The sequence below is a fragment of the Malaclemys terrapin genome, chromosome 4, assembly GCF_027887155.1.
Source record: "Malaclemys terrapin pileata isolate rMalTer1 chromosome 4, rMalTer1.hap1, whole genome shotgun sequence".
Lineage (NCBI taxonomy): Eukaryota > Metazoa > Chordata > Testudines > Emydidae > Malaclemys > Malaclemys terrapin.
In genome coordinates this window covers 88,946,672-88,974,069 of record NC_071508.1, presented here as the reverse complement: position 1 = coordinate 88,974,069, position 27,398 = coordinate 88,946,672, and the positions used below count along the sequence as shown (strand labels likewise).

General features: G+C 44.2%; 1 protein-coding gene across 1 annotated transcript in view; it reads left to right on the top strand.

Moving 5' to 3' along the window:
* The window catches only part of ZFYVE1 (zinc finger FYVE-type containing 1), a 33,425-nt gene extending 13,959 nt beyond the window's left edge, over positions 1–19,466 (top strand). The window contains exons 3-12 of the mRNA XM_054026814.1: positions 1,609–2,113; positions 4,244–4,458; positions 8,271–8,377; positions 10,037–10,145; positions 10,818–10,915; positions 11,027–11,144; positions 11,932–12,102; positions 13,136–13,316; positions 14,017–14,130; positions 15,973–19,466. Of these exons, the coding sequence (XP_053882789.1) occupies positions 1,609–2,113; positions 4,244–4,458; positions 8,271–8,377; positions 10,037–10,145; positions 10,818–10,915; positions 11,027–11,144; positions 11,932–12,102; positions 13,136–13,316; positions 14,017–14,130; positions 15,973–16,205 (1,851 nt within the window). The 3' untranslated portion in view covers positions 16,206–19,466. The remainder of the gene's footprint in view (positions 1–1,608; positions 2,114–4,243; positions 4,459–8,270; positions 8,378–10,036; positions 10,146–10,817; positions 10,916–11,026; positions 11,145–11,931; positions 12,103–13,135; positions 13,317–14,016; positions 14,131–15,972) is intronic.
* Positions 19,467–27,398: the final 7,932 nt, after the last annotated feature.

Genomic DNA, 27,398 nt, shown 5'->3' with positions numbered 1-27,398 from the left:
GGGTGTGCCTTTGTCCTTCCCACTCTGTCCCTGGAAAGCCTGATAACTCCACGTAAAGGGCAGACGAGAAGGAGAGGTGCTTCTGGATGGTTTCCTTCTTTCTCTCATGTTGTGAGGCTGCCTGTAACTACCCTGGACCCATACTCTATAATTTCTCCTTCTGAATGCTGTGTCTGGAACACAGACTCGCTTTATTTTAATGTACAGTCTACATCTTGCTCACAGATTTCACCATAGCAGGGTGGGGCTTAAGAACCTGAATCAGTGATCTAAGAATAAACCTATTCAAAGAATCCATTGACTGCCTCCTGACCTCTGTGGATCTTGTGTTCCGAGATGTTCCAACCATACTAACCTGCAGGGGAGGGGAGTTTTGGGACACACTTGTGAGAGGAGTAGCATATGGGAAGAAATCTTTTCTATTCCTTTTCCTGGGAGATGGAAGAGTCTCTGCACCTTGAAGTCTTTAAACCATGATTTGGGGACTTCAGTGGCTCAGACACAGGTTTTGATACAGAAGTGGGTGGGTGAGATTCTGTAGCCTGCGTTGTGCAGGAGGTCAGACTAGATGATCATAATTGTCCCTTCTGACCTTAAAGTCTATGAGTCTATGGCCCAGGCCTCCAGAAATTAGTGGCAAGTAGAAGGGAAATCAGTGCCCTTTGCTATCGTAGGGAACTCCATGGGAGGAGTCAAGGGGGGGAATGAACTGAATTTAATCCCTCTCAGTAAGTGTTTTTATTTTGCTCTTCTTGTGACACAAATTTTCTTGAGCAAACACCTATTGAAGGAAGGATGCCTTGTCCCCATGTGGACACACATGGCAAACTACAATAACCAGACCTTGAGCAGGACAAAAACTTTGAACTCTAAAGCACTGTTATTCTGCAATTGAAATTAGGATTTCAGGTGAGCCTGCCTTGTCTATCTGATCATCTCTTTTATCTGCGCCCCGTTGCTGTGCTATCTGAACAGAAATGTCTCACAATCTGCCATTAAATTTATGACAAGTCTCACTTATCCCAAGTAAAAGCCCCGGAAACCAGATGTATTGAAGGCCAGGTGCAGTGGTTTTTGTTTTGTTTTGTTTTTTAAACTGTTGTGGTTTAAAAAAAAAAAAAAAGGGCCCAGTCAAGTATATTACAAGGTGGAATAGCAGGTCTGTCTTGCAGTTTTGAAAAACCTGCTTTAAAAATTGCTTTAATTCACTTCAGAAGTCTGGATCTAAATCTGTCTTTTTTTTTTTTTTTTTCCTACTCATCCCATAAGATGTATTGCTCTGGGAGGGTGAGGGGGGGAACTGGCTTGGAGAATTGGTGATAGGATATGGAGGAGCTGTCATTTGGCCACTGATGATGGAGGGCAAGAGCACCTACATGACTTAGAAGCCTGGGTCCCATTAAAAGTCAATGAGACTTAAGCTCCTACAACATTTTGGTGTTTTTGAAAATTTTGCCTGGGACTCCTATATGTTTGTAAGGTTTATAAAGGACCGAAATGGAAATTGCTCATCCTCACGAACGCTGTGAGCCCTGAAGCCAGCTCTGCTTTTAGTGTTGTCTTTTCTAGTTTCCCATCTATAATGTTGTAATTTTCTTATTTTGGAAGGTGATGAATGAAGAAGACTTTATTAAGAAACTGGACTGCAAGCCTGACCAACACCTGAAGGTGGTGTCCATCTTTGGGAACACTGGGGATGGCAAGTCACACACCCTTAACCACACTTTCTTCTATGGTCGTGAGGTATTTAAGACATCTCCAGCCCAAGAATCCTGCACAGTTGGTGTATGGGCAGGCTATGACCCTGTCCACAAAATGGTGGTGATTGACACAGAAGGTCTGCTTGGGGCCACAGTGAACGTGAGTCAAAGAACGCGGCTGCTTCTTAAGGTCCTGGCCATCTCTGACCTTGTTATCTACCGTACGCATGCTGACAGACTCCACAATGACCTCTTCAAATTCCTTGGGGATGCTTCAGAGGCCTACCTGAAACATTTCACTAAGGAGCTGAAGGCAACCACAGCCCGCTGTGGCTTGGATGTTCCCTTGTCCACTCTGGGTCCTGCAGTCATTATCTTCCATGAGACTGTGCACACCAAGCTACTGGGCTCCGGTGAGTAGAGAGAAAGAAACAGTGATTCAAAATATAGCTAAATGTTATCTGTTAATTGGACTGCCATGTGGAAGATCTGGGTGAAAGTCTGGTCTTGCTCATGTTTCAGGATGGCAGAGGGTCTGCAGAGGCAGCATGCTATTCTCTGATGGTGGAATGAGAGATTTATGTCACAGGGTAGCAACCCAGTTAGCCAGTTAATGACCAACACTGATTAGTCCTGAAGGGAATCTCCTGTGATCCTCCTCAACATAGGACAGTGACTGTGGCATTGGCCCAGGAGGATGGGTAATAGAGTGAGGGCAAGTGAAAGTGGGGGACCCTAACATTATGATAGGGATGTAGAGGACCCTGTCACAAAAATAAATTAAAACAGATCATACTTACAGAACTAAATGGGTAAGAAATATGAAATGGACTTGTTTATAAACCCTTCCCTGGGCACTGGGATTTCTGGGGATTGGTACCATTCCTAGGCAGGCATGACTTCTAGGAAACACAGACTGAGTGTGTGGTCACCAGTTGCTGGTGGGTTGTCCTGCTTCTTCCTAAAAATATTGCTAAATATATGCAATATTGCCAGTAGGTTTTCCTTCAATGCCTTACAGGGGGTCAGCACCACTATGTTTTCATTTCTCACCACTGTCTATTTCCTTCTTCAGCATTTTAACTTGGTTCATTGCATGCCAGACTAAGCATATTTAAGTCATATGGCTTGTTACACATCTATGGGTGAAATCCTAACTCCATTGACGTCAGTGGGCCTTTTGTAATTGACTTTACAGGGACCAGGAGTTCACCTACTCTTTCAAAGTGTACACTAAACCCTGTTTTGGCTTTTCCCACCCCTACCATGCTCTAATATTTTGAGGGAAGCCTTGGTCAGTGCACCTGGCTACATCAGTGCAGACAGGGTTTAGCTTCCTTCTGTTTGTGTGCATCCAGAAGTGCCCTGCTGTGCAAGACCACAGCAGCTCCCTGCAGGCCCACAATATTGTTGCTGTCTTCTTTAGGCTGGATGTTTGCGGACCACAAGGCGCTAAGCAAATAGAAAAACCAAGGAACTCAGCCCAGCATCTCCCTATGGTTATTTTTCAGAATGTATTTAAGCAACAAAGTGGCTATATAAAAATGGCATCACCTTCTCACCTTGGTAGGTAAATGTAGAACAAATAAGGAAGCAAGATTTCACACAGCATGTAGTTAGCTGCTGGAATTTGCTGCCTCAGGAGGTCAGAGTCAAATGCTGTAGCTGGTTAATTTTATGACCAATAATGACAGTTGTAGTTATATGCACAAAGGCAGGGTAATAAAAACATATACTTGAGAGCATCGGCTGATCTCTGTGGAAGCCAGAAGGGAATCCACCCCCCTAACACACACCATATGCAGCAACACACAGTTATCCAGCTTGAGGGACAGTGTTTGGGATGTGTGGTTTGTTTGTTTGTTTTTTAAAAAGGGGTGGGGATTTGCCTTCCTGTGAAGCATACACCATATTCCATTGCTGGAAGCACGTTCTAGGAGTTGGTAGACTGTTGGTCTGACCTGAAATTGCTAATTCTGTATTGCTGGGTTTTCTGGGGGAGGGTAGACGTAGACTCTCCCTTTCCTGCCATCTGGTTTGCATGTAGAATGAACATATAAGGAGTGGTGGGAATGAAGGCACTAACGCTAAACCTTTCACCGTGTGGCCTAGTGACCCGGAGCCAGGAACTGCTGAGTTCTAACACACTTTAACATAAAGTTTGTTTACTTAATGTCAAATATTCCAAATTGGCCTCTAATTTTTGGTGCCCAGTTTTAGGACCAGTAAGCCCAGATTTTCAGAGATTCTGACCACCCACAGTTCCCATTGATTTCAGTTTTAGCTGTGCTCAGCATCTCTCAACTTCGGTTGTAGGGGGCTAACACTGTATCCAAAACAGAGGTGACTTTTGAAAATGTTTCATTCTGCCCATGTGTCAAATGGGGAATACTTGTTTATCTGCATCACAGAAGGGTGGTGAGGAGTGGTTAGGAATATGAGTATAGCACTTTGCATTGTTAAAGCACTGCCTGATTGTTGAATAGTATTATGTTAAACCAACAGTTGTTAATACACCTGTTACTGCTTTTGAATGGGTTTAGATCACCCCTCTGAGGCGCCTGAAAAACTCATCCAGGATCGGTTCCGGAAACTGAGCCGCTTCCCCGAAGCCTTCAGCTCAATCCACTACAAGGGAACGAGGACTTACAATCCCCCCACAGACTTCTCGGGACTTCGGATAGAAGTGGAGCACCAGCTGGAGAACAATACCACCCGTTCCCCACGACAACCTGGGGTTATCTTCAAAGCACTGAAAGTAAGTCATTTGCTGCAGTGTGGGGCTCACCAGCGGTTGGGGAAGAGGCTCCTGGGGTCCTTATTCATGTCTGTGGCACCATTCCCAAGTATCATGTACTCTAATAAAGTTCCACACAAAGCTCTAATGCAGAATTGCAGCTATCTGGAGAAAAGGCAAGTCTTCAATGTCTCTCATATAGATGGTTGAATGGGCTGGGTGGCTCTATGCTAGGGGAAGACAGCAGGACAGGGGGAAAATAAAGAAGAACTTATGGAGACCCCCTGAAGAATCAGATGGAAAGGTTAAAGGAGAATCAGAAAAGCAAAATCTCAAACCCACACCTAAGAGGAAGCTAACTGGGGGAGGAAAGAGTGATAAACTTTATTGCAAGTGACAAACAGTTCATGGAGGATATTTATAAAGATGCTCGTGGATCTGGCCAGGAGGAGGTTATCAATAACTTTCTTAAGAGCAGCATCAGTGCAGTGATAAGGGTAGAAACTGAGAAGAGATGACTAAGAGGGGATATGATAGAGGTCTATAAAATCATGAATGTTGTGGAGAAAGTGAATAAGGGAGTCGTTTTTTTTTTATTCCTTCACATATCGTAAGAACCAGGGTCATCCAATGAAATTAATAGGCAGCAGGTTTAAAACAAACCAAAGGAAGTATTTCTTCACGCAACACACAGTCAACCTATGGAACTTGTTGCCAGGGAATGCTGTGAAGGCCAAAACTATAGCGGGGTTCAAAAAAGAAAAGTTCATGGAGGATAGGTTCATCAGTGGCTATTAGCCAAGATAATCAGGGATACAACCCCATGTTCTAGGTGTCCCTAGCCTCTGATTGTCAGAAGCTGGGAGTGGACAAGAGGGGGTGGATCATTCGCTGATTGCCTGTTCTGTTCATTCTTTCTGGAGCACCTGGCATTGACCACTGTCAGAAGACAGGATACTGAGCTAGATGGACCATTGATCTGACCCAGTTCCTAGGTTCTGATTGCAAGGGATCTGAGAGGTGAGGAAGTAAAGGCACTGGGTACAGACAGTATACTGAAGGAGCTGGGAGGCAAAGGGAAGGAGGGAGATGTGGCAGTAGCTGGAGAAGCAAGTGAGATCAAGGGAGGGATTGTTAGGATTAGAGATACAGTAGTATACTTGAGGGCTGATGGAAAGGAGCTGGAGCGGTGGAAGAGAGGCTGAAGATCTCTCTAATATATCTATGTCCTTATCACCATAATACCAGTGGGCTTCCTAAGTATTTAAAAATAAGAATAACAATCACTCTCTCTCTGTAGGAGAAAGAGCATGATTATTTTCTATGTATGTATGCTTGTGACGAACTTGGTTCTCCCTCAGAAAGTTTAAGAAAAGAGTTTTGCATCTGGTTCTGAAAATGGTTATTCCTCTGGCCACTATTATTTCCTGAGGGAGTGAGTTCCACGGCCTGGCTCTGGCTTCTGTGAAAGTTCTGTCCCCTGCACTCATACGCTGCCTCCTGGTGGGCATTTTCATTGCTTCAGATTTTTAAGAGCAGGTTAGACAAACACCTGTCAGGGATGGTCTAGATAATACTTAGTCCTGCCCTGAGTGCAGGGGACTGGACTAGATGACCTCTCAAGGTCCCTTCCAGTCCTATGAGTCTATGATTCTAGCAGGCAGAGGTTTAGGAACACCCAGAGCATGAGGTTGCATACCTGACCATCCTGACTCATAGCCATTGATGGACCTATCCTCCATGATCTTATTAAAAACAAAAAAATTAAGCCCAGTTACACTTTTGGCCTTCATAACATCTCTTGAAAGACTTATTTTACCAAAGCAAATGGACAGATTAACAGTATGGCACTTGTCTTTTCCAAAATGCCTCACAAAATAAAATATGTGAGGAGTTTTAATTTTTATAATATTATTATTTTACTTTGTGCATAGTCACCCAAGGGACCCTCAGGAATTGATTGCCTGGTAGAGATTGATACATACATAAAAGTCAAATTACATTGTATTAGAGAATGTGGTAACTCTTTAAAGTAGTAGCATGATATTTAGTTCATTTATTCAGCTCTTCAGTATTATCGTGACGGGCTCTCCAGGAAAACCTTACATAGATAGAGTTGCCTATTAGAGGTGATGTTTAGTTCAGGCTTAGTGGTAAACAAAGCCTGTAAAAATGAAACTTTTAAAATAACATTATTCTGCCTCTTTAAAGCATTAAATGTAGCTTTTTAAATACCTGATAATACAGGAAGCTCAGAGTTAGCAGCGGCAGGCACATTATAAATGCCCAAGCCAGACACAGTTGTACCAAAATGGTTGAAAATGGAGAGATCTATGTTGTTGCCAGGGTAACTGATCTCCAGGCAGTCACCTAGACATAGATTTGCAGCAAATGTTTTCCTCAGTTTCCCTACAAGAGAAAGTATTTTCTTGCCTTTCTTCTCTAGATACAGATCTGACCCTTGGGACCAATGAAGGTCAGGAACATAGTTCCACCGGGGCGGTACATAATTCTGAGTATCTAATAGGGAAGGAGTGTGGGCAGAGTCTGTTATTTTGCTTTGTTGGTTTTTTAGTGAAAGAAGAAAAGTGATTTCTTTTGAAGAGAAGAATATCAGCCTCTTCACCATTCCCGCAGCATGTGTTCTGTGGTAGTTTATTTTTCTCAAGAATTTAAAGGCTATTGCCACATTTTGTTTATGGTGCTGCCAGTTCACATCTGGCCCACATCAGTAATCAAAAGGCACTGACAGTTGAGAGCCACTTAGTGGTTTGTGTAGAATGTGTTTGGTCACTGTCCAGGGGCTAGTCTACACTGGCAACGCTAAAGTAGCATTTTAACGTGGCTTGTGTGGTTGCGGCGCAGTGCTGGGAGACAGCTCTCCCAGCATTCTAAAAAACCCACCTCCACGAGGGGCGTAGCTGCCAGCGCTGTCTACACTGGCGCTTTACAGCGCTGAAACTTGCTGCGCTCAGGGGGGTGTTTTTTCACACCCCTGAGCGAGAAAGTTGCAACGCTGTAAATTGCCAGTGTAGACAAATCCCAGGTCCCAGTGGAGACATGTCTCCATCACAGAAGCTACCATCACAACTGGCCCTAATTATCATGCTTGTTTGCAGTATGAGCTCAAAAGCCAAGGACTGAATGGACCATGGAGAGTGAGCTCCCTTTTCACCTCATATGTGGTTCCTGCAGAATAGGATTGAGGCACTTTGAGAAGGCCCCAGGAGGGAAACTTGCACTATTTCCCCATCACTAAAAATAAAGTTTTGCAGGATGTTAGCTATATGGTTCCCAATGGCCTTAATTAATGCTAGTTAATGTAAGTCACCTAGCTCAAACCTTGCATGGTTTGTTGAGTATGTAGGATCAAATGTTGTCTCCTTTGGTGTGGAATTATTTCTGACTTCAAGGGATTTCTGACAAAACCCTTTTTATCCAGCTATTTATTCTGTGCAACCTTCTTCTTCCAACCCCTTCTGCCCTATCATGGAAGTTAGAGATGGAAAAAACCCTTGAGATCATCCATTCCATCTCCCTGCCACATGCAAGATTGTTGATTTTGTTCGGACTGTATTACAGGGAAGGCAGAGGGGATTATATTTTTCCTTTGTAGCTCATACCCGTATGGTTTCCTGGTCAGTGAGCCGTGATTTGTTAGCTACACAGCCCAGCTGGCCCTCTCCCAGAGAGGAACCCACAGAGTATCCATGAGCAGCCTCCCAGGATGTCCATGAAGATGTGTACCTTTCCAGAAGGCTGTCACTGGCCTGGTGAATCAATGTCCTTGTTGCTCTGAATTCCTCAGCAATTTCTCTCACTTGGTCTGACAGGCATTGAGCGATCGGTTCAGCGGTGAGATCCCTGATGACCAGATGGCTCACAGCTCCTTCTTTCCGGATGAGTATTTCACCTGCTCTACTGTATGCCTCAGCTGTGGGTAAGTAGGCAAGAAACACACCCTCATCCCTTTGGGAGACAGTGCTGTCAAGATCTGTAGTATCAGAATGCATTGTCATAGTGAGGTCACAAGTACCCTGGAGAAGCATCATCAGCATAGTGGTGACATCAGTGTGGTAACTCCTTAGTCTGAATACAGAATTTGTATGTTTCCCCTGACACCAGAACCCATTTGAACTCCCTGAAAAGCAGTTTGATGTGTGTACTGTGGAGGCTGCTGTCTCTGTGTTCCAGCTAGACAATATGAACTCTTTTTCATATAGCAGTAAGGCCCTACTTGAATTGCGGGACGAATGTCAAAAAATTGCGGCTGAGTTACAGACAAGTCATAGAAAATTGAGGAAAAGTAATAATGGACATTATTATTTGCAGTAATAAAATCCATTATTACTTTTCCTGTGATTTTCCACTGTCAGCCCATGGGGCTGAGAGCGGCCGCCTGGGGCTCCCGTGTCAAAATTGCAGTGGAAACCTAATATTGCGGAATCCGCAATATTGCAAGTTAAGTATCAGTGTAATCTCTTTTTGCCCGCATCTCTTCCATGGTGTTCATAAGCATGTGGTCTCAGAACTTGCAAGTCCCTCAAAGGGCAGAGTGTGAAATGAGTGGTCTACAAGAATCCCTTGAAGTCAGAAATAATTGCCTGTGAGACTTTCTGTTATATTCATTACATAAACATCACCAAAACATACATCCACCCAGCCTTGGACTTTTACCTGAAGCCACACCCATTGGGGCTGATGAAATTTTGCATACTGACCTCTCAGTGCATCAGAACTTGACTGCAAGTCCTGTCTAAGGAAAGCCCAGGTAGTGTGGGAAGTGGTGCTGGTAATTCAGTAGGTGGCAGTCATCCTTCTAAGGGCAGGTCTTCACTACGGGGGGGGGAGTGTCGATTTAATATATGCAAATTCAGCTACGCAAATAGCTTAGCTGAATTCGACCTATCGGAGCCGACTTACCCCGCTGTGAGGACGGCGGCAAAATTGACCTCCGTGGCTCCCCATCGACGGCGCTTACTCCCACCTCTGCTGGTGGAGTAAGAGCGTCGATTCGGGGATCGATTGTCGCGTCCCGACGAGACGCGATAATTCGATCCCCGAGAGATCGATTTCTACCCGCAGATTCAGGCGGGTAGTGTAGACCTAGCCTGAGACTGTATTGAGGTGTATCAGCATGGTGCTATGGAGGATTGTGCTGCTGGAAGTCCTGTCTATCAAATAAGATGTAAAACTAGGTTCTCTGTCTTTTGTGGTCATTAAAGATTCTCTAGAATTTCTTTGTGAGAGCTGGGATGTTAGTTCTCATGTCTTGGCCAAATTCTAAACTTGCTTAGTTCCATCTAGATTCCCTGTGAAGCTTCTGTTGGATACAGTATCTAATCCTGTACTAAATTGCTGTATAATGTTGCTGTGACACCGCTGCTTACCCCACTCCGTGGTGGCTGCATTTCAATGGCCCATGAAGTCACTGTTGGATGTACAGCTTTTAAAGTGCTTTGGGATTAAAGGGACTATACAAACATTAAATATTGAATAAAACCTAGTTTTAGATCTGGCAACTTAGCTGTCCTTATACCAACATCTGTCCTGTATCAGTGACTCTCTAGCCTGCTCACTGTTTGCTTCTGAACTTCAGGTGTGGCTGTAAGAACAGCATGAACCATACGAAAGAAGGAGTTCCTCATGAAGCCAAGAGCCGCTGCAGATACTCCCACCAGTACGATAACAGAGTCTATACCTGCAAGGTAAACAGAACCCTAGGGACGGGGTCCAGTACATGGAGAGGGAGAAGAGGGGAACCCATGCCCTGGGAATGAGAAATGTTACTCTCATGTGCCTGTGGTCTTGCTCCTCTTTTCTGTTGAAGACTCGTGGGAACAGCCCTTTGGCCTTGACTTGGCAACAAGATTCCTGTCGATCTTTAACAGTTCTTGGGTAATGATTCTGTTTGCCACCAGCCCAGTCGCTCTGCTTGCATTTTTCGCTGGCTGAATCACCGAGGGCTGCGTTGCTGCCATTTCCCAGGACAGGTTAAACTCTAGATGTTCCTCTTCAGTCTCAGTACACTGACTGTATAAATCCCTGAATTGCTCTCCCTATTTCCTACCAGCCACCCCTAATGTTGATTTTGGGGGGGAGGGTGTATGTAACTCAAAGGTCACATGGAGGAGCCTGGGGGTTACTTCACCCACAGCCATAATTTTATTGTTGTTTAGACAAATGACATCATTTGGGTTATAAATGCACAAAAATTCCATTATCAATGATGAGGTCCATCACGTGGCCCCTTTAACAAACAATCTCCACAAACACACATCAGATAAGGCCTTTAAATCCACTTGTGACCAAACAATCACATGGGACTTGGTGTCTGCGATGCCAAAATATGTGATTCTAATCAAACACTCCTGTTCCAGGCCTGTTACGAGCGTGGGAAGGAGGTCAGTGTGGTGCCAAAAACATCTGCTTCCACTGATTCTCCTTGGATGGGCCTTGCCAAGTACGCCTGGTCAGGGTGAGTGCAGGAGCAGGCAGTCTTTCTGCTCTCCCTTTCTTTTCCTCTTCCAGCTCCTTTGGGCCTCCAGCCCCTTGCTAGGTAACCAGTTCTCCTTGCTCCTCATTGCAGGTATGTGATTGAGTGCCCCGACTGTGGAGTGGTGTACCGCAGCCGGCAGTACTGGTTCGGGAACCAAGATCCAGTGGACACAGTGGTGAGGACAGAAATCGAGCACGTCTGGCCAGGAGTAAGTCTTGTTGTTGGGGTGCTTTGGAGGTGTGGGTGGTTTCTTTTTGTCCCTTTTTTTTTTTTTTTTTGCATAATGGCAGAAAAAATGGACTGACTCTCGTTATGGCAGCTGCCCCTGCTGTTTGAAGTATGGAGCCCTTTCCAGGGTGGGCATCCTCATAGCAAGAGGCAGCCAAGTTTTGCCCAAGTGGACATTTAAAACTGGATTGGACACATCACAATGTTGCAGTGCTCCCCAAGATATGAGCTAGAAAACCTAACAGGTCTTTCCCATCTCTGATTAATAAGTAAAATTACTCTACATTTGCGTAGTGGGCTTTCATCCCAATATGCTCCTTAGACACATCCCCACTGAAATCCAGTCACTGCTGCACAGCATGCTGAACAACAGTGGGAGTAAGGGACATATGAGCAAACCTCCTACTCTTACAGAAAGTGCCAAGGGATATTCAATATCCACATGAGACAGGAGTCAGGACAGGACCTTGTTTTTTAAGGTCCCACTGAAAGTCTTGCACACAGTAAATTGAACAGTACTCAGCCTACCTTGGAAGGATGAAGAACTGGGTTGACTTTGTCAACATTTGGACACCTGGTGTGAATGTTTGAACCATTAAGACATCCCCTCTCTCTAAAAAAAATGGGAGTGTGATTCTTCCAGGTGGTGGTCTCCATTTTAACAGCAGCAGTGGATGTGCATTTCCTCCAAGAAGCATCTACTTAGGAGAAGTAAACGTTTCCTTCTCTGTTTTTCCATTTTCATGTAAATTCCCATTGTGTTATAGACAGATGGATTTCTGAAAGACAACAACAATGCAGCTCAGCGCCTATTGGATGGGATGAATTTCATGGCACAGTCTGTGTCTGAGCTCAGCCTGGGACCCACAAAAGCTGTGACCTCTTGGCTGACGGACCAGATTGCCCCTGCCTACTGGAGACCCAACTCTCAAATCCTGGTATGTAGCAGCTGCCATTCTTTCATGCAGTTGAGGGAACCTCCTCCCTTTGCTTAGCTGAACATAACCCTTCTGCCACACCTTCTCCAAAAATAAAATGACAGAGTAACCAGTTAAAAAAACATCTGATAGATTTCAGGTGCCTCGTCTCCTGTGGATTGCAAACTGCAGCTCACCCACCTCCTGCAGCTCTTCAGAGCCAACGGCAGGGACCCCTGCTATTCACGTTCTTGGCTTGGCCTGAGAAAGATAATGTCAGATGCCTTCTTTTCTGGATGTGCAATTTGTCCCCTTATTATTCCATTGACCCTTCCCTGCTTCTTCAAGTTGGACCCATTCCCACCATCAGTACAGTTGTTAAAAATGCTGGCTCCCACATGCTTGCTCTTGAGTATAAAGAATCAAAGTTGAAGTCCTGGCCTCCCATTTTTGCATTCCCACTTTTGCAAGTGTAACCAATTTGTACAAAATATGAAGCTGGAGATCAATACTTGGCCCTTCCAATTCAATTAGAGAGAGACTCCCAGCTCCTTTGAGAAAGCATATAAAAGGAATTGGGCAGATGGCTAAAATGGAAATGACCATCTTATCTTTGTTTTCCAAAACTTTCAAGTGCCCACAGATCAACTGCCCAGTCCTGTAGGCATCCAAGAAAGCGTAGCTGTAACCATTCACAGCTGTAACCATAGGGTTCATAGTAATGCTGCTGGCCTAGGCACAGCATGCTTGCCTTCCCATGGGACCCTTCTTTGGGTATGAAGTCATCGAGCCAGAAGGACAATGCTGGCACCACACCAAGTGGCGTCTATGCCCGAGACACTTCAGTGAAAGACATCAAAAAGTCTCTGCAGTGGAAGTACAGATCAGTTAACTATGAGACTTACAATACTTTCCCCACTTGTGCAGGATCCAGTCACTTTCATGGGTGCCACTGTCCCTGACATCATGTGATCTAGCTCTCGGACCCTTTTTGTACTGGAGATAATTAGGAAAATCAAACTAATAGTTTCTCTTTCTGGTTTGTCTTATTCAGAATTGCAACAAGTGTGGCACGTCCTTTAAAGATAATGATACTAAACATCACTGCCGGGCCTGCGGGGAGGGCTTCTGCGATGGCTGCTCTTCCAAGACCCGCCCCGTCCCTGAGCGGGGCTGGGGACCAGCGCCAGTGAGAGTGTGTGACAACTGCCATGACAGCAGGGGCATCCGGTTAGGTAATCCTGACCTGACTGTGCTAGTTCTGGGAATGGAAGGAAATTCTCCACCTTCCTGTCACCATTAACCATAACCATTGTGTCTGAAATCTTACCACTGATTTTCTATCGAAAGCCCCATTCCAGGGCAGATAGGGAAGTTGGCCCATAAATTGATCCAACCTGCCAACTGATGCCATTGTAATGGGTGTAGATGGTGCCATTCTTTGGGGTACACACCACCTCAGAGAAGGATTTGAAGTCATGTTTGTGAATGCTTCTGGTGGGGAAAGCTGATGAACTCTGAGAGACCCTTTTTACTGCAAATACCATTCACAAGAAATTACTGAAAAGTCTGATCTCTTGGAGGAATTATTTCTAAATTGGACTTTATCCCAATATCCCAGAAGGCAACATCTTCTGCTGGTGGGGAGATAGCATCCCTTTGCACTGGTCTTAGAGCAGATGGTGTCTTGTCCATGTGGGTGGAGGAAAAGTGTAACAGTGAAGGTCATACAAATTTCCCCAGGGAAGGCACGGTGGGTGTGAAATAAAGGCTGAATGGTGTTTGGCTACACTGGGATGCCAGAGAGCCCCAAGCCTACGCTACAGGTGCTGCACCTAACCAACCAAGTTACCTTGGTTTAACATTAGTTTCTCTAATAATACAGATTAACTGAGACTTGTGCCTTGGGTTTTGAACCATAACTCTATCATGCAGATGTGCCCGAGTCACAGACAGAGGAGGAAGGTGGGACGCTGATCGCCAGGAAGGTCGGTGAGGCAGTGCAGAACACTCTTGGAGCTGTGGTGACTGCCATAGACATCCCACTAGGTGGGTGCTCTTTGCTTCCAATTGTTTTTCTAACAACATTTTGGTTGCGTATGTCAGAGCTGTTTGTTAAACTTCAGTGCTTGAAATGAGCTGGCATGGCACACTGACCCTTCTTATTCCAGGGTGCCAATGTGGGTTGAGGATCTCCCTTCTGACTTCTTCTCCTGCAGGGCCGTGGGCCCCACCAAGCTCTCTCCGTACATTTCCTCTACTTCCTCAGCATTTTATTTCCAGTTTACGCCTTCTCACTTCTATTCTCTCTGCAGTGCAGCATCCCAGATCCTTGAGTTCTGAGCATCACTTCTTCCCGATACGCCAGTAGGGTTATTGCAGTGATCTGCCAGACTGAGTTTCCTAGGCTGTGCTTAAAAAATCATGGCCAAACTACGAGACATTCTATCAGGTTTTTAGAAGTTCTGAGTGCCTGCAGCTCCAGTTGACATAATTGGGATCTACGGGTGCTCGGCACTTCTGCAAATTAGGACCAAGAAATTTAAACATCCAGTAACTGGGAGGATGGTCCTTAATGCTGAAGTTAGTACAATGACAGTATGCTGGTTGTTAGTGTACTGGGTACCAGCCCAGGTGCCTCAGCAGATATCTGGGTTTAAATGTTGTTCCACAGCTGAACTGCTGTTTGTTCTGCTAACCAACCCCCCATAGGAGGGAGACAGCAATAGAGGGTGATGAATTACATTAACCACTGATCAGACCTTCCCGCCATTGCTCTGTCTGGAATTTAATCAGGCTGGCAGATCTTTTATTATTTAATAAAATGGAAGCAGGAATGACGCTGCCAGATGTTGGTACACATACCTGTAAGAGTGATGGTTACATTGTTTTGGCCACCCAGCTGAACCGAAGATAAGGCAGAGAAAGCCAATGTTCTCTGAACGAGTCCTGGCCGGAGGAGGTGTCCACCTCCACTTATCCTGGATGGCCTTCTGCAAAAAATTAGTAAAGTGGGCTGTGCTTTTTTCACAGCCCAGAATCTCTTCCTTTCTTGGTATAATATTCTGTTTGTGGGATCACTTCAGTAATTCAGGGAGATTTGATCACCCTGTTCTCTTGATGAGCCAAGACTAGGGGTTAAGAATACTAGCTGCCCTACTTCCACAGTGTGAACTACAAGAAGCTCTTGACATTGTGTGAGCTGTATGGCCCCCAGAGATCTATTAGATCTACTTAACTTGCTATGCCAGGCTGAATAAGATTTAATGCAGGAATTTTCATGTTTAGGTCACTGGTCCAAATCCAGCCAAGGTCAGCAGTGACCAAGTGTTGTAAGCCACTGATCACTATTTGGTGCCTGATGTGAAATGACCTGAAGTTCTCAGTCTGCTTACTAGTAGACAGGCATCCACATCACATGCTATAAATTGGTATCCTGGGTGGCAGTCTTAGCAAAAAGGTGTAGGATTGAGAGAGACTTGGAGATTGATCTGCTATCTGGCCCCTGACTTGGTCAGGGTTGAATGTGCAGGGGAAGCTTGTAGTGCATGTTGTGCCTATTGGATTTCATTCTCTAGGGCTACCAAACCAGCTCTAACTAATTATTATTATTATTATTTATTAAACAATGGTGTAGTGGTGGCAGGGTCCCCATTAAAACAATGCCATTGAATTGTGTAGGGGCAGAATATGAAAGATTTGGAATAGCCTGAACTACTAGCAGATACCTGCTAGAATGAAGTATTCTGTGGGCCGACCTTAACAGTTTCCGTAATGAGCTCCTTGGAAAGGCACAGGCATTGCTGGTAGTTCCTGCGTCCTTCCCCTCCTTTTCCTTAGCAAAGAACAGGAGACATTCTAATCGCTGTGGTTCTTTCTAATCCTTTGTAGGGCTCGTGAAAGATGCTGCTAGACCTGCTTACTGGGTGCCGGATCATGAAATCTTGCACTGCCACAACTGCCAGAAGGAGTTCAACATCAAACTCTCTAAACACCACTGTCGAGCCTGCGGCCAGGGATTCTGTGATGAATGTTCAAACGAGCGCCGAGCAGTCCCTTCCCGCGGATGGGATCATCCAGTGCGAGTCTGTTTTAACTGCAATAAGAAACCCGGTGATCTTTAACCCCAGCTTCCTGTCTGGGTCCTTCACGATTCCTTAGGTTCTCAGGGTTAGAAAAAAATATTTGGTCTCCCTTTCACTTTTTGCAGCCAGAGTGCATGTTTCTGATCTCCAGCCTGCTCTCATGTTCTACCCATCTTGGAATGCTGGGACATGAGCTCAAGTGAGTAAACTGGACCTTCAGGTTTTAATTGTAAACTGATTGGGGCAGGGGGAGCTCATGTAAATGAGCAACCCAAATCCAATGTATTTTATTCCAGTTTAAACATCTATATCTATATAATTTAGTATGTTAAGGATGCCGGTGGCTAGTGAAGTTTTGAATATTTCTAGTTCAAATAAGAGATGCAGCTGGACCCTGCTGTATTGGGTCGAATTCATAGCCACTGCAGTGCCTTCTAATTTTTCTCTTGAAGCATTTTGCTCATCACACGGTCCTATTGTAAAGGTTTGGACCCTTTGCTGCCAGGAGGGTCCAAGGCTCCCCAAGTGTTGATGCATGAATTGCATCTGATAATGGGAAGTGCCCTGCCTCTGGAAGCTCCACGTGCTGGCACTAAAGGGTTTGCAAAATCCATTTGAATTGTGGTCATAAATGCTAGTCTGGCAGGTCATGGGACTGCAGTGCAGGCGAGTGGAGGTGAACCTAGCACCATGGCAGAGACCAAGCTAGAGTTGTTGAAAGGAAAACAAATGATGTGGAAAATGCTAAGGCATCTGTGGTGGAAGCCATTTCCATGTCAGCACAAGATTGCAGGGTCTCACTCTTCTTGACCATGTTCCCATGCGCTTGGATTTCTTTCTGGAGCACTTTAGCTGCTTTATGAGGTCTGTCAGAAACTAAGAGGCTTGTGACCAGAACGAGGCAAGTGCCTGTTTTCTGGAAGATTGCATGACCTGCAGTCTAGTGTTTGCTAGGCTTACTAAAGTTTTAAAGGGTCCCCAAATCCATGGTGCCACCAATGGTCTTGCAGACGGCTGCATAGAAACGGCACAGATTTGACTGTGATCTTTCTTATAAAAACAACAACAAACCAACCAAACCTACAGATCCAGCTGGAAAACAGGAATCTCTTCTCAGCTCTTAGCAAGTGGCACTCACTGGACTTCACCCTTCCATAAAGGTCTGCATTGAACCACTGAATTTATCAGCAATGAGCAAACCACTGCGCTCAACTGATACGCTCCTTTTCTGTGGATTTTGGCTCTCATGACAAGAAATAAGAGACCATCATGAACTGAACTTTTGGCTTATGTAGACAAGGGATGCTCCCGTGGAGGGGACTTGTCTCCAATTGTAGTGGCTGGAGTTTGACACTATACCCTGAAACTGATTTAGTCCTACCTGTTAAACATGCCCTTGTGTAGCTCAATGATCGACACCCTCTGATAGGACTATATTATTAAATTAACTGCTATAAAAGACTAGACCTTCTGAACAAGTGTGCTGGCTTTGGGCTTTTAACTAACAGTTCTTGCTCTTGCCCCTGAAGGAACCTGTTTGCAAAGTGACTGCCCCAGGCAGCTGTTCCCAGACTTCACGCTGAAGCTGAAATGGAATGTGTGGTAGGAAACCTTCCCTGCTGGTTAAAGTTGCCAGAGACTGACTTGTATTTTGTAATCAAAGGCTGTCATAAGCTGACAGTCACCTGGAAGGGAGTGGGGGATAGGAGTCGTTAATAGTCCGGTCTTAGAAAAGACATTTTACAGCATAGCTCTGCACTTTGAGCTGTTTATTTTTGAATAGGTGGTGGACAATACAGTCAATATGTGTTGTTGATTTGAAGGCCATGCCCTGTGTGGCTTCCATGCATGTAGCTTTACTACCATGTTTATCTACAAAGAGAAACCATCCATGACATTCCTTGTATAAAGTCTTCACTTCAGAATCTCTGTGTCATTGACTTGTTAGAATTTTGTCCTGCTACTGACAGATGTACTGCCTCAGTCCATGTAAGACAAAGTGCTGTCTATGCATTTCTAGCACACGCATTGCGGTGGTATCCAAGTGCCTATTGGGACATGGAGTCCAATCCCGACTGACAGTTCTAGTGCTCTGGGGTGTTGGGACCGTGCTGAGATCTGGTCAGCAAAGCAAGAGCCCTTTTGTTGTGCTTACCTTAAATGGGATTGATGTCGGGGGAAATGTTGTAGCTGAGCATCAGTAAAATAAAGAAGAGGGCAACAGGTAACCCTAAATAAGGTAGCAACAGGAAAGCTAAGAGACTCGGCTGCTCAGGAAAGTTGCTCTGGTTTAACTAGCACTACTTTTCAAACCAGTTTAAATTCCTGTGTGGACTCTCTTATTTCAGTTTAAGTGGCTTATTTCAGTTTAATTTAAATCTGTTCCTAATCCATTTAAACTAATGTGAAATAAACCAGTCTTACACCAGAATAAGAGTGTTTATGTGGGGGTTTGCATCAGTTTAACTAGTTTGGTTTAAATTCACACCTTAGGTTATATTGGTGCAACTTGCCCAGATAGACAAGGCCTCAGTTTTAATGCACTGTGCTTTGTCCTATGCTATAGCATCCAATGAGAGTGCTTGGGTAGAGGGAGAAAATGAAAAAAGATTCTCAGGTTACAAAAGCCTCCCAGGGGAAAAAAATACTGTATACCACAAAGGTTAAAGAGCACTGTTCTAAGCTGTCCACTGTAGGCCCTCCCCTCTCCCTGTTCTGACAGCATCAGGTATCACGGGTGTGGGAAGAACAGAGCCTAGTCAGACTTTTTCTTTAGACCTTTCCCTGTTCCAAAATGAGAGTCATATTTAAGATCCTGCTCTCATGTTGGAATATAGTCCTCATGAGAAAGCCAGGGGTTCCTAGACGGCTCAGCACTAGCTGCTGGTTGAGAGCCTTGTTCATCTCCTAGTGAAGTCAATGGAAAGATTCATGTTGACTTAAATGGATGTTGGATCAGGCACTTAAAGGAGATAAATATGCCTAGAATGTGTGCATTAACTGAGCCCAGCAGGAGCTGGGATTACCAGATTTCTATGCTTGAGGCATTAGTGTTTCATAAGAAAATGGCTTTGAACAACGCCCTCTCCCTTGAACCTGGACAATGCTCTGTATTTCTGCAGCAGCATAAACTTTTAACTGGGGAAACAATCTGAAAAATGAGTCTCGCCTGCTTAATGCTTCAGAGTGTTAAGCAGGTAACACTGCAGCATCCAGGACAGGAAGTGGAAAACCCATTTTGAAGACATGAGTTTTTACTAGGAAAAGGAGGACCTGAAATAAACTCATTTTTGTTCATTATTATTATTATTATTATTATTTATTTGCATTATCATAGCAACCTAGGAGCCCTAGTCATGGACTAGAATCACATTGTGCCTGGCACTGTACAAACAAAAAGACAGTGCCTACCCCAAGCTTGCATCTAAGCCCACAACCTCTTACCAGAGAAGCTGTTCTTGCAGACACTCCCACAGCATCTAAATAGAGTGACTCTTGCAAAAGTCCATCTCCAAGCATCGGTAGCCTTTCCTGAGCTCTGGAAAAGCCCAAACTGGAGGTTGCTTCACGATGTCAACCTAGAAGAGGTCTAGTAATTGAATGAAGTTCACTTGGGAGGTAGGGAAAACACTTATTATTGGAATCGAGGAATGAAACATCATAGGGTTAAAAGCAAAACCTTATTTCCCTGTTAGATGAAAAATGCCATTCTTTTTCAGTATATTTCCAAAATACTAGTTTATAGGTTTTGTAGATTAAACTGTGACTCTCTAATCAGTAAAGTCTTGTAAATCAAGGTGGGAGTTTGGCCTTTGCACCAACTTGCACAGTTCACTATAATGGTAATGTTTCAGTGGCTGCAGTAAACACTTGTCTTGGCAAGATTATTAATTTCAGTCTGTGTGAGATGTGGCAAGATAACAGACTGTTTTGACTTACAGAACAAAGTAGTCTGTGTTTGATAGTATTTTTTTTGCCAGAAAAGTGATGGCAGATTCACAGTGGATCAAGAAACTTCTACATCTTTTCTAGCAAATGTGGCCAAAAAAAAAAAAAAAATGATTAAAATAAGAATCGTGAATTGACATGCAAATATGCCTGACAGTTTGCCCAAGTAATGAAAATAATTCTTTAACAGGGTGTACAGTAAGCAGCTCAGATTTCAGGAAGAGGAAACATAGATGATTTTATTCTTTGCTCAGACTTATTTACTTCAAATGAGCTGACTGTGTCAGTTACCTGTAAAGAGGTGCATGTTCCTCTGAATATAAAGGATGGATTTTTCCTCTCCAATTTTGAGCTAGACACAGTAGGAGGTTTATCTGTTACTATAAATTTGTTCACTTTCAGATGTCCCCACACTGTGAAATCTTTGGGCCAAACTCAGAGGCAAGATAAGGTATATCTAGCACATGGTGACTGTAGACTACTGGAATTTAGACAACCAGGGGGTGGAAGAGCAGGGTTGGGACAAGAAAAAAAGCATCTAGCAGGAGGATGTGAAAGAAAAGGAACATTTGTGTTTGACCCTCCTGTTTTGTGTTTTTCCTGCTATAACCTCACCCTTCTGCTGTCTGCGTGGACTGCAAGTTATATTTTCTCCAGTTTACTCACTTGTAATTGACACTCCCCGATTTGTCACTTCTGCATTGGGCCTTTTGTCTGTGGTCTGGAAAACAAGACAATCCCTCCCCTGACCATGGTCTCAAAACTACTCTGTGCTTTTTTTTATATTATTCCTTGATCCATAGCTCTGCCATGCCCTGCAACAACTAGAAACCACCCATCTGCCTGCTACAGCATCCCCTAGTGCCCCAGCTGAAGCCCTGGGAGACTGACCAGTTCCCAAGTTGTTATGAAAGGGAGATTAGCCTGTGTACTAACAGCATGAAAGCTTTTGGGTTTTCCACCTGACCATACAGAGAACTAGCTGTGGCTCTTTTACATGTAGTTCCCTTACCTCGAGCCTGCCTGCTAGAGTTTGTGCTGGCATCTCATTTTTGTCTATTGAACATCTTCCCTTTTCAATGTGTAATCGGACAACCTGTGCTTTTAATGACTGTAACGCCAGCTAGTGTAGCAATGTGCTAGTATCTGGAGTTAAGCCTCTGTCAGAAGCAATTTGGCCCAGATCCTCAAAGATGCTTAGGTGCCTTAATTCCCATTGATTTCAATGGGAGTTAGGCACCTAAACACCTTTCAGGATCTGGGCCTTTGGTAGCAGTAGATTTGTTCTTGCCTGCTGCTAATGATTAAAAGGGATTGACTGGATTTTCATTTTGATGGGAGGAAAAAATCCCCTTTTCCTCTCACGGTTTTACTTTTTTTTTTTCTCTAAACAAGTACAAAAAGTGAAAGTAAGGTAGGAGAATTAGATTTGAAAAATTTTCATTAAAAAAAAAATTCATGAAAAATTACTGAAATGGGAGAAAATATATATCAAGGATGGCCAAACGTACTGACCATCTGAACCGCATACAATAATCTTTGGAAGTTCGAGAGGCAGGCACACCTATTGGGGCTCAGGGCTTTAGCCCTGCAGTGGGGTGGTGGGGCTAGGGTCTTCTGCCCTGTGGGGAGGGGGTTCTCGGGGCTTCAGCCCCACAGGAGGTCCTTGCTGAGGTTCGGGGCTTCAGCCCTGCTCCTTCTGAAGGCCCTAGCCCCAGCAGGTGTGCCCCATAGGGCTGAAGCCCCTAGCCCCACCACAGGGCAGAAGCCCTGAGTTCCCCCAGTTTGGTAGGTGAAAAATGGGGTGGGGGGAGGAAGCTGCACTTAAACTGTAAAAGAGCCACATGTGGCTCGCAAGCCGTGGTTTGGCCACCTCTGAAATATATATAGTTGGTAATTTTCCACAAAAGGTCCTTAACCTTTGCTCATCAGTTTGTGCAGGGCCATACCCATTGATGCCGAAGTGCTACTGCTAAGGGCTTAAGAAATGCAGGTTGAGTAACTAGCACAAAGTTACAGGAGGTGGAGCTAAAAGTGATTGAAAGCATCAGTTTTTAAATGAAATGAAGATGTAAAACAGCTGCCTGTGAAAGGTACTATTGGGTAGAGCAGGGCAATGCCAATTGTATTTTTTACATTTAAAAAAAAACACACTAAAGTAAGGGGAGGGGTCTTGCTTTCCTGCTTGTTGCCAAAATCAAATAGATTATTCGTTTCAATCCATTTCACATTTTTCAGCAATAGCAAAAGAATCAGAGATTTTATTACAGAATGAGAGGGAATCATACCATGCATATGCATATAAAAATTACGATCTTTCCCCAAACATCTCTGCTTATTACAGAAAACTATCCTGACTTGTCTATTTTGTTAGTCACCAAGCATAAGCCACATAATTGCATTTTGGGACTATTCAAGTTCTTCACAGTGGAAAGACTTCAGCTGAAAGATCCCAGCAATGCCAGAAAATGGGAAAATTACTGTAGTCAAGCCTTGCAAATCAACAATTCACTGTGACAGGAAGTTAATGTAAGTTAACAATGTGGCAGCTGCCAAAGAGCAAGATCAGTTATTGCAACTAAGCAATGAAGTGTATTTAGTTTTCTCACTTCTACCGTCCATTGAAATGACCACTACCAATATGAACAATTCCCTTACAAAAATCCAAGTATATGGTGTAACAATATCCTCTCCAGTGTAATAAATCATTTGATCACTGCATTGAATTACAGATTGTCACTAATTAATGTAGTTTACATGTTGAATAAATAAAAATGTATCCGAAAGCTCTGCTGTTGCAAAGCTGGGCTTGTAGAATTCAGCTTCCTTTAGAAATCAGAGTTTTATTGGAGTTAAATAAGTCCCATCCGGCCCCCCCCCCGTCGTCTTTTAATTGTAGAAATTTCCTTTGGGAGGCTTTGAACCCTGATTTCTAATACTTCCAAATGGGTGTTAAATTCTTCCATTTCTACTCTGAAAAGCAGTTCTACAGTGGCAGACTGGATTTCTTAATGGGAAGCAGTAGTACCTAGAGGGTGGCTGTCAGAAAAACATCACAACTGTTCACAGCTACAGTGATGATACAACAGTGACAGATAGTATGGACAGCTGTGGTCTACTGGTTGGAACACAGAAAGTCAGGACACCTGAGGTCTGTCAGACTCTGCCTCTCACTGACTTGCCCACACCCTGAAAACATCACTTAACCTCTCTGTAACGTGAGGATAATAATTTGGTGAAGTGCTTTGAAATCTATGGCTGGAAAAGGCGATCTAGAGAAAGTAAATTGTGCTGTTAGCAGATAAGTCTGGATCCTGCAAACACTGATGTGGGTGCTTAACTTTAGGCATGAGAGTAGGCTCATTGACTTCAATCTGACTACTCACGTGCTTGAAGTGATGCACATACACAAGTGTTTGCAGGACTCAGCTTGAAATGGCACCTGCCACTGCTAAACAAGAACACCATTTACTCAAAGGGCCATGTTATGAAGTTTTGTTTTTAAAAATTCATTTTCATTAGTAAATCTTTAAACAGTGGTATTCAAACTAGCCACTGCAATTGTCCTTACTTTGCAAGACCTATATGTGGAGCAATGAACTAATATGAAAGGCCAGGAAGCTTAAACTGATGTTGGATTCATTCCTAGGGCACAAATAAATTTTCATAAAATATCAGGGTTGGAAGGGACCTCAGGAGGTCATCTAGTCTAACCCCCTGCTCAAAGCAGGACCAATCCCCAAACAGATTTTTACCCCAGTTCCCTAAATGGTCCCCTCAAGGATTGAACTCACAACCCTGGGTTTAGCAGGCCAATGCTCAAAACCACTGAGCTATCCTGCCCCCCTTTCAGCAGGAGATGAGGGCACTCAGCATTTTACAGGATTGGGCCTACAGTTCATAGTCATGAATATAATAGCAGAACCACTGATGTTAAGCAGAGTTTTGTCATTGCATTTTGTGCAGCCAGGACTTTTCTCCATGGTTCTGGGGTTGTAGGCAGGGAGTGAAAGAAAAACAGCCAAGGAGAAATACTGCAGCAGCTGCACTCAGTCGGAGTAATACCCACCTTGTCATTCCTGTAACTTTTAGGTTTGGGGCTGCCATTTTTCAATGTTCCCTTTGTGACTTAAGGCGCTCAGTGCTAAAAGAGAAATCTCACTCAGGGCAGAGATAAGTGACTAATAAGAGGATTGTATGCTGCTTTCAGTACCTCATGGCACATATAGTAACATGTTTCACTAAGGTAACAAACAGCTTCATTTCAGCAGAGAATGAGTCTATAACTATGAGGAGAACAACTGGGTGTCTGTAAGGTTCTTTACTTCAGTAAACCTAGAGGGGCTCTTCTCAGAATTTCTGCTTGATTCCTACATCAGTGTAGTCCCAAGCCCCAACAGATGTCAGCTAAGTGCTGTCCAGCCATGGTTTGCCCCTGGACAAGGCCCAACTTCTTCCCCTCACTTACTGGGAAACTGCACTTGTTGCTAGGACCATGTCCATATACTGGCATTAGATAGCAAGCTGTTGGGAAGGACCCCACCACAAAAACATGGAGTTACGCTTTCTTTTGAGGGTATAGGGACACAGAAAGCAAACAATCCTGCTGGTCCTTTAACAGGGAGGGAGCAGCTGGAGCCACTGCTGTTTCTACGGGGGGGGCGGGAAGGAGCAAAGTGATCTTTTGAAGCATAGAGGAGGCAGATAGAAGAATGTAGGGCCCAGCTATAGGAGGGGAAAGCGGCGGGGATAGCAGTAGCCACAGCCAGCAAAAAGGTAAGTGCAGATGGTGGGTTTAATTGTGGCTGGAGAAAGCCTTGATTTATTAATATTACCATAGCACCTAGGAGCCCCAGTCTTGCACGTTGGGCTAGGTGCTGTACAAACACACAACACAAAGACAGCAGCTGCCCCAAAGAGCTTACAATCTAAGTACAATACAAGACAAAAGATAATGCACACATACAGCCAGACAAAGGAGCACAAGGAAACACTGGGTCGATGGCCAGCACGATAGGCTGTGGTCTCTCAGCACATCAGCAGCCTAACTACTGTCAAGTTTTTTGCAGGCATCCTGGCAAAGGAGGGTTTGTAAGACCATCATGAAGCAGCTTTGAGGCTGTTTACAGGAAGCCCCTCCAGAGCGTGAGAGGCAGCATGGGAGAAAGCATAAAAGTGCTTGTTTGAAAAGTTGAGTGGGCAATGGAGAGTGGCATGATGATGGGCCAATCAGAGGTGAGCACTAACAGCTCAACAGCAATGAGAGATGATTGGTAGGGGCGGGCATAGAAAATGAAGGGCTTTTAAAGTGAAGACAAGCAGCTTGTGTTTGATGCAGTCTCAGAACCTATATAAAATAGAATGCAATAGGGAAGGGGGAGCAAGTGTAGGGATGCAAAGAGAGGGGTAACATGGTCAAAGCGACAGGCTAGGAAAAGTATCTTTGCAGCAGCATATTGAATGGTAATGAGAGGGGCAAGACTGCATTGGTCAAGCCAGGGAGAAGAATGTTTCAGTAATAAAGATGCAATATGAAAGCCTGGACAAGAGTTTTAGCTCTGTGAATGGATAGAAAAGGCTGTACCTGAGAGGAGATGTGTGGAAAGAATCTGCAGAATTTAGATGTAGGCTGGATATGAGAACCTAGAGAGAGGCTACCTACAGGCCAGAATGACAGGCAGGGTGACAGTGATATCCACAGGAATTGAGAAAGGGAATAGTGGGAAGGGAAGATTTAGAGCTCCGTTTTAGCCATGTTGAGTTTGAGCTGATCACTAGACTTCCATTAGGCAAATGAAGAGAGCTACTTGAAGTTAAATGTGTGTGGTTTTGAAAGCCTGGCAGTGCAAGTATTTTTCATGAGGGCTAATAGGCTTAGTCCTTGGGCAAACTGGTGTTTGAGAAGCAGAGTTTAAAAATTTCCCCATCTTCCTCCATATGAGTAGAGCCCTGCGCAGATACAAAATTTGAATCTGCATCCATCTGTGATCCACAAAAATGGTCCGTGGATTATCTGCGGATTTGCAGGGCTTTACATATAGGGTGACCAGATGTCCCGATTTTATAGGGACAGTCCCGATATTTGGGACTTTATCTTACATAGGCGCTTATTACCCCCCACCCCTGTCCTGATTTTTCACACTTGCTGTCTGGTCACTCTATTTACATATGAGCGAGTAAACAAGCATGCCTTACTGACTGACGGAGACTGAACCAGGTCCAGTCTGGTATTTTCTGCTAGACCACGGTCCCTCTGCTGGGACATCAGGGTAGAGGAAGTAGGTTATTTTGAGAATGCAGGAGGAGGGCACTAGGACCTTTCTTTTTCTAGCTGCCTTACCTACTGGCTGCTCAAAAGAGGTTATTCCAGTGCCCTTGGCCACGGCCTGCACTCCCAGCTCTTCTTTTGTACCCCCATCACAAGCTTAATTAGAAGCCTTAGCTGAAGGGACTTTGGCGGGGGTGGGGATGAATGTGTGTGCGGGGGCTCATCATGAATGCTTAGCTCATGGAAACAGCAGGCACAGCAGCTGAGCTTCTTGCATTTAATGGGCTTTGCTGAAGGGGAGTGAAGAAAGCACTGGAAAAAAACAAGATGCCTTCCTGCCACACTTGTTTTAGCTGGTGTTCCCACATCAATGGTACACAAATAATCCAGGATCATTATCCTATCTAGGATGAGGGTCTTGACTACAGCTGGGAGAACAGTGGGGAAGGGGGTTCTAAATGTACTGCTTTAAATTCAAGAATGAATTTTGATTCAATGGAGTTCCTAACCCCCTGTTTATTTTGCTTTCGACAAACGTTCAAGCAGCTCAGGGGGTACTAGCAGAAATGCCTCTACAAAAGACATTTTAAACTTCAAATACTCCAAAAGCCAATTCTCAATTGAACAGTACATGGTAATAGTCACCATTTGTACCAAGTCGTACTGGATATGGAAATCATTTACCCAATCCAACTGAAAAACAAATAAAAAAATCTCAATGATTTAAGTATATAACCAAACAAAACATGAATTGCAAACTGCAAATATTCTCAACAAACAGCCACAAATAGACCAAGAATTAGTAACTGAAGGAATTAGCCTACTTATTTGTTCTGTAAAGTTAATTTGAGAATTTGAGTCCGTTTTTGCAAAAAAACTGTACATATATTTATTCGCTGGCATTTGTCCAGACACAACTTTCCCGCTGAGTGACTTTTTTCCAGTAAAGGAAGCACTCTCCTTAATGTTTCACTGTGCTAGCAGGGACAGAGTTTTGTATTTCAGCAATAAGTGGT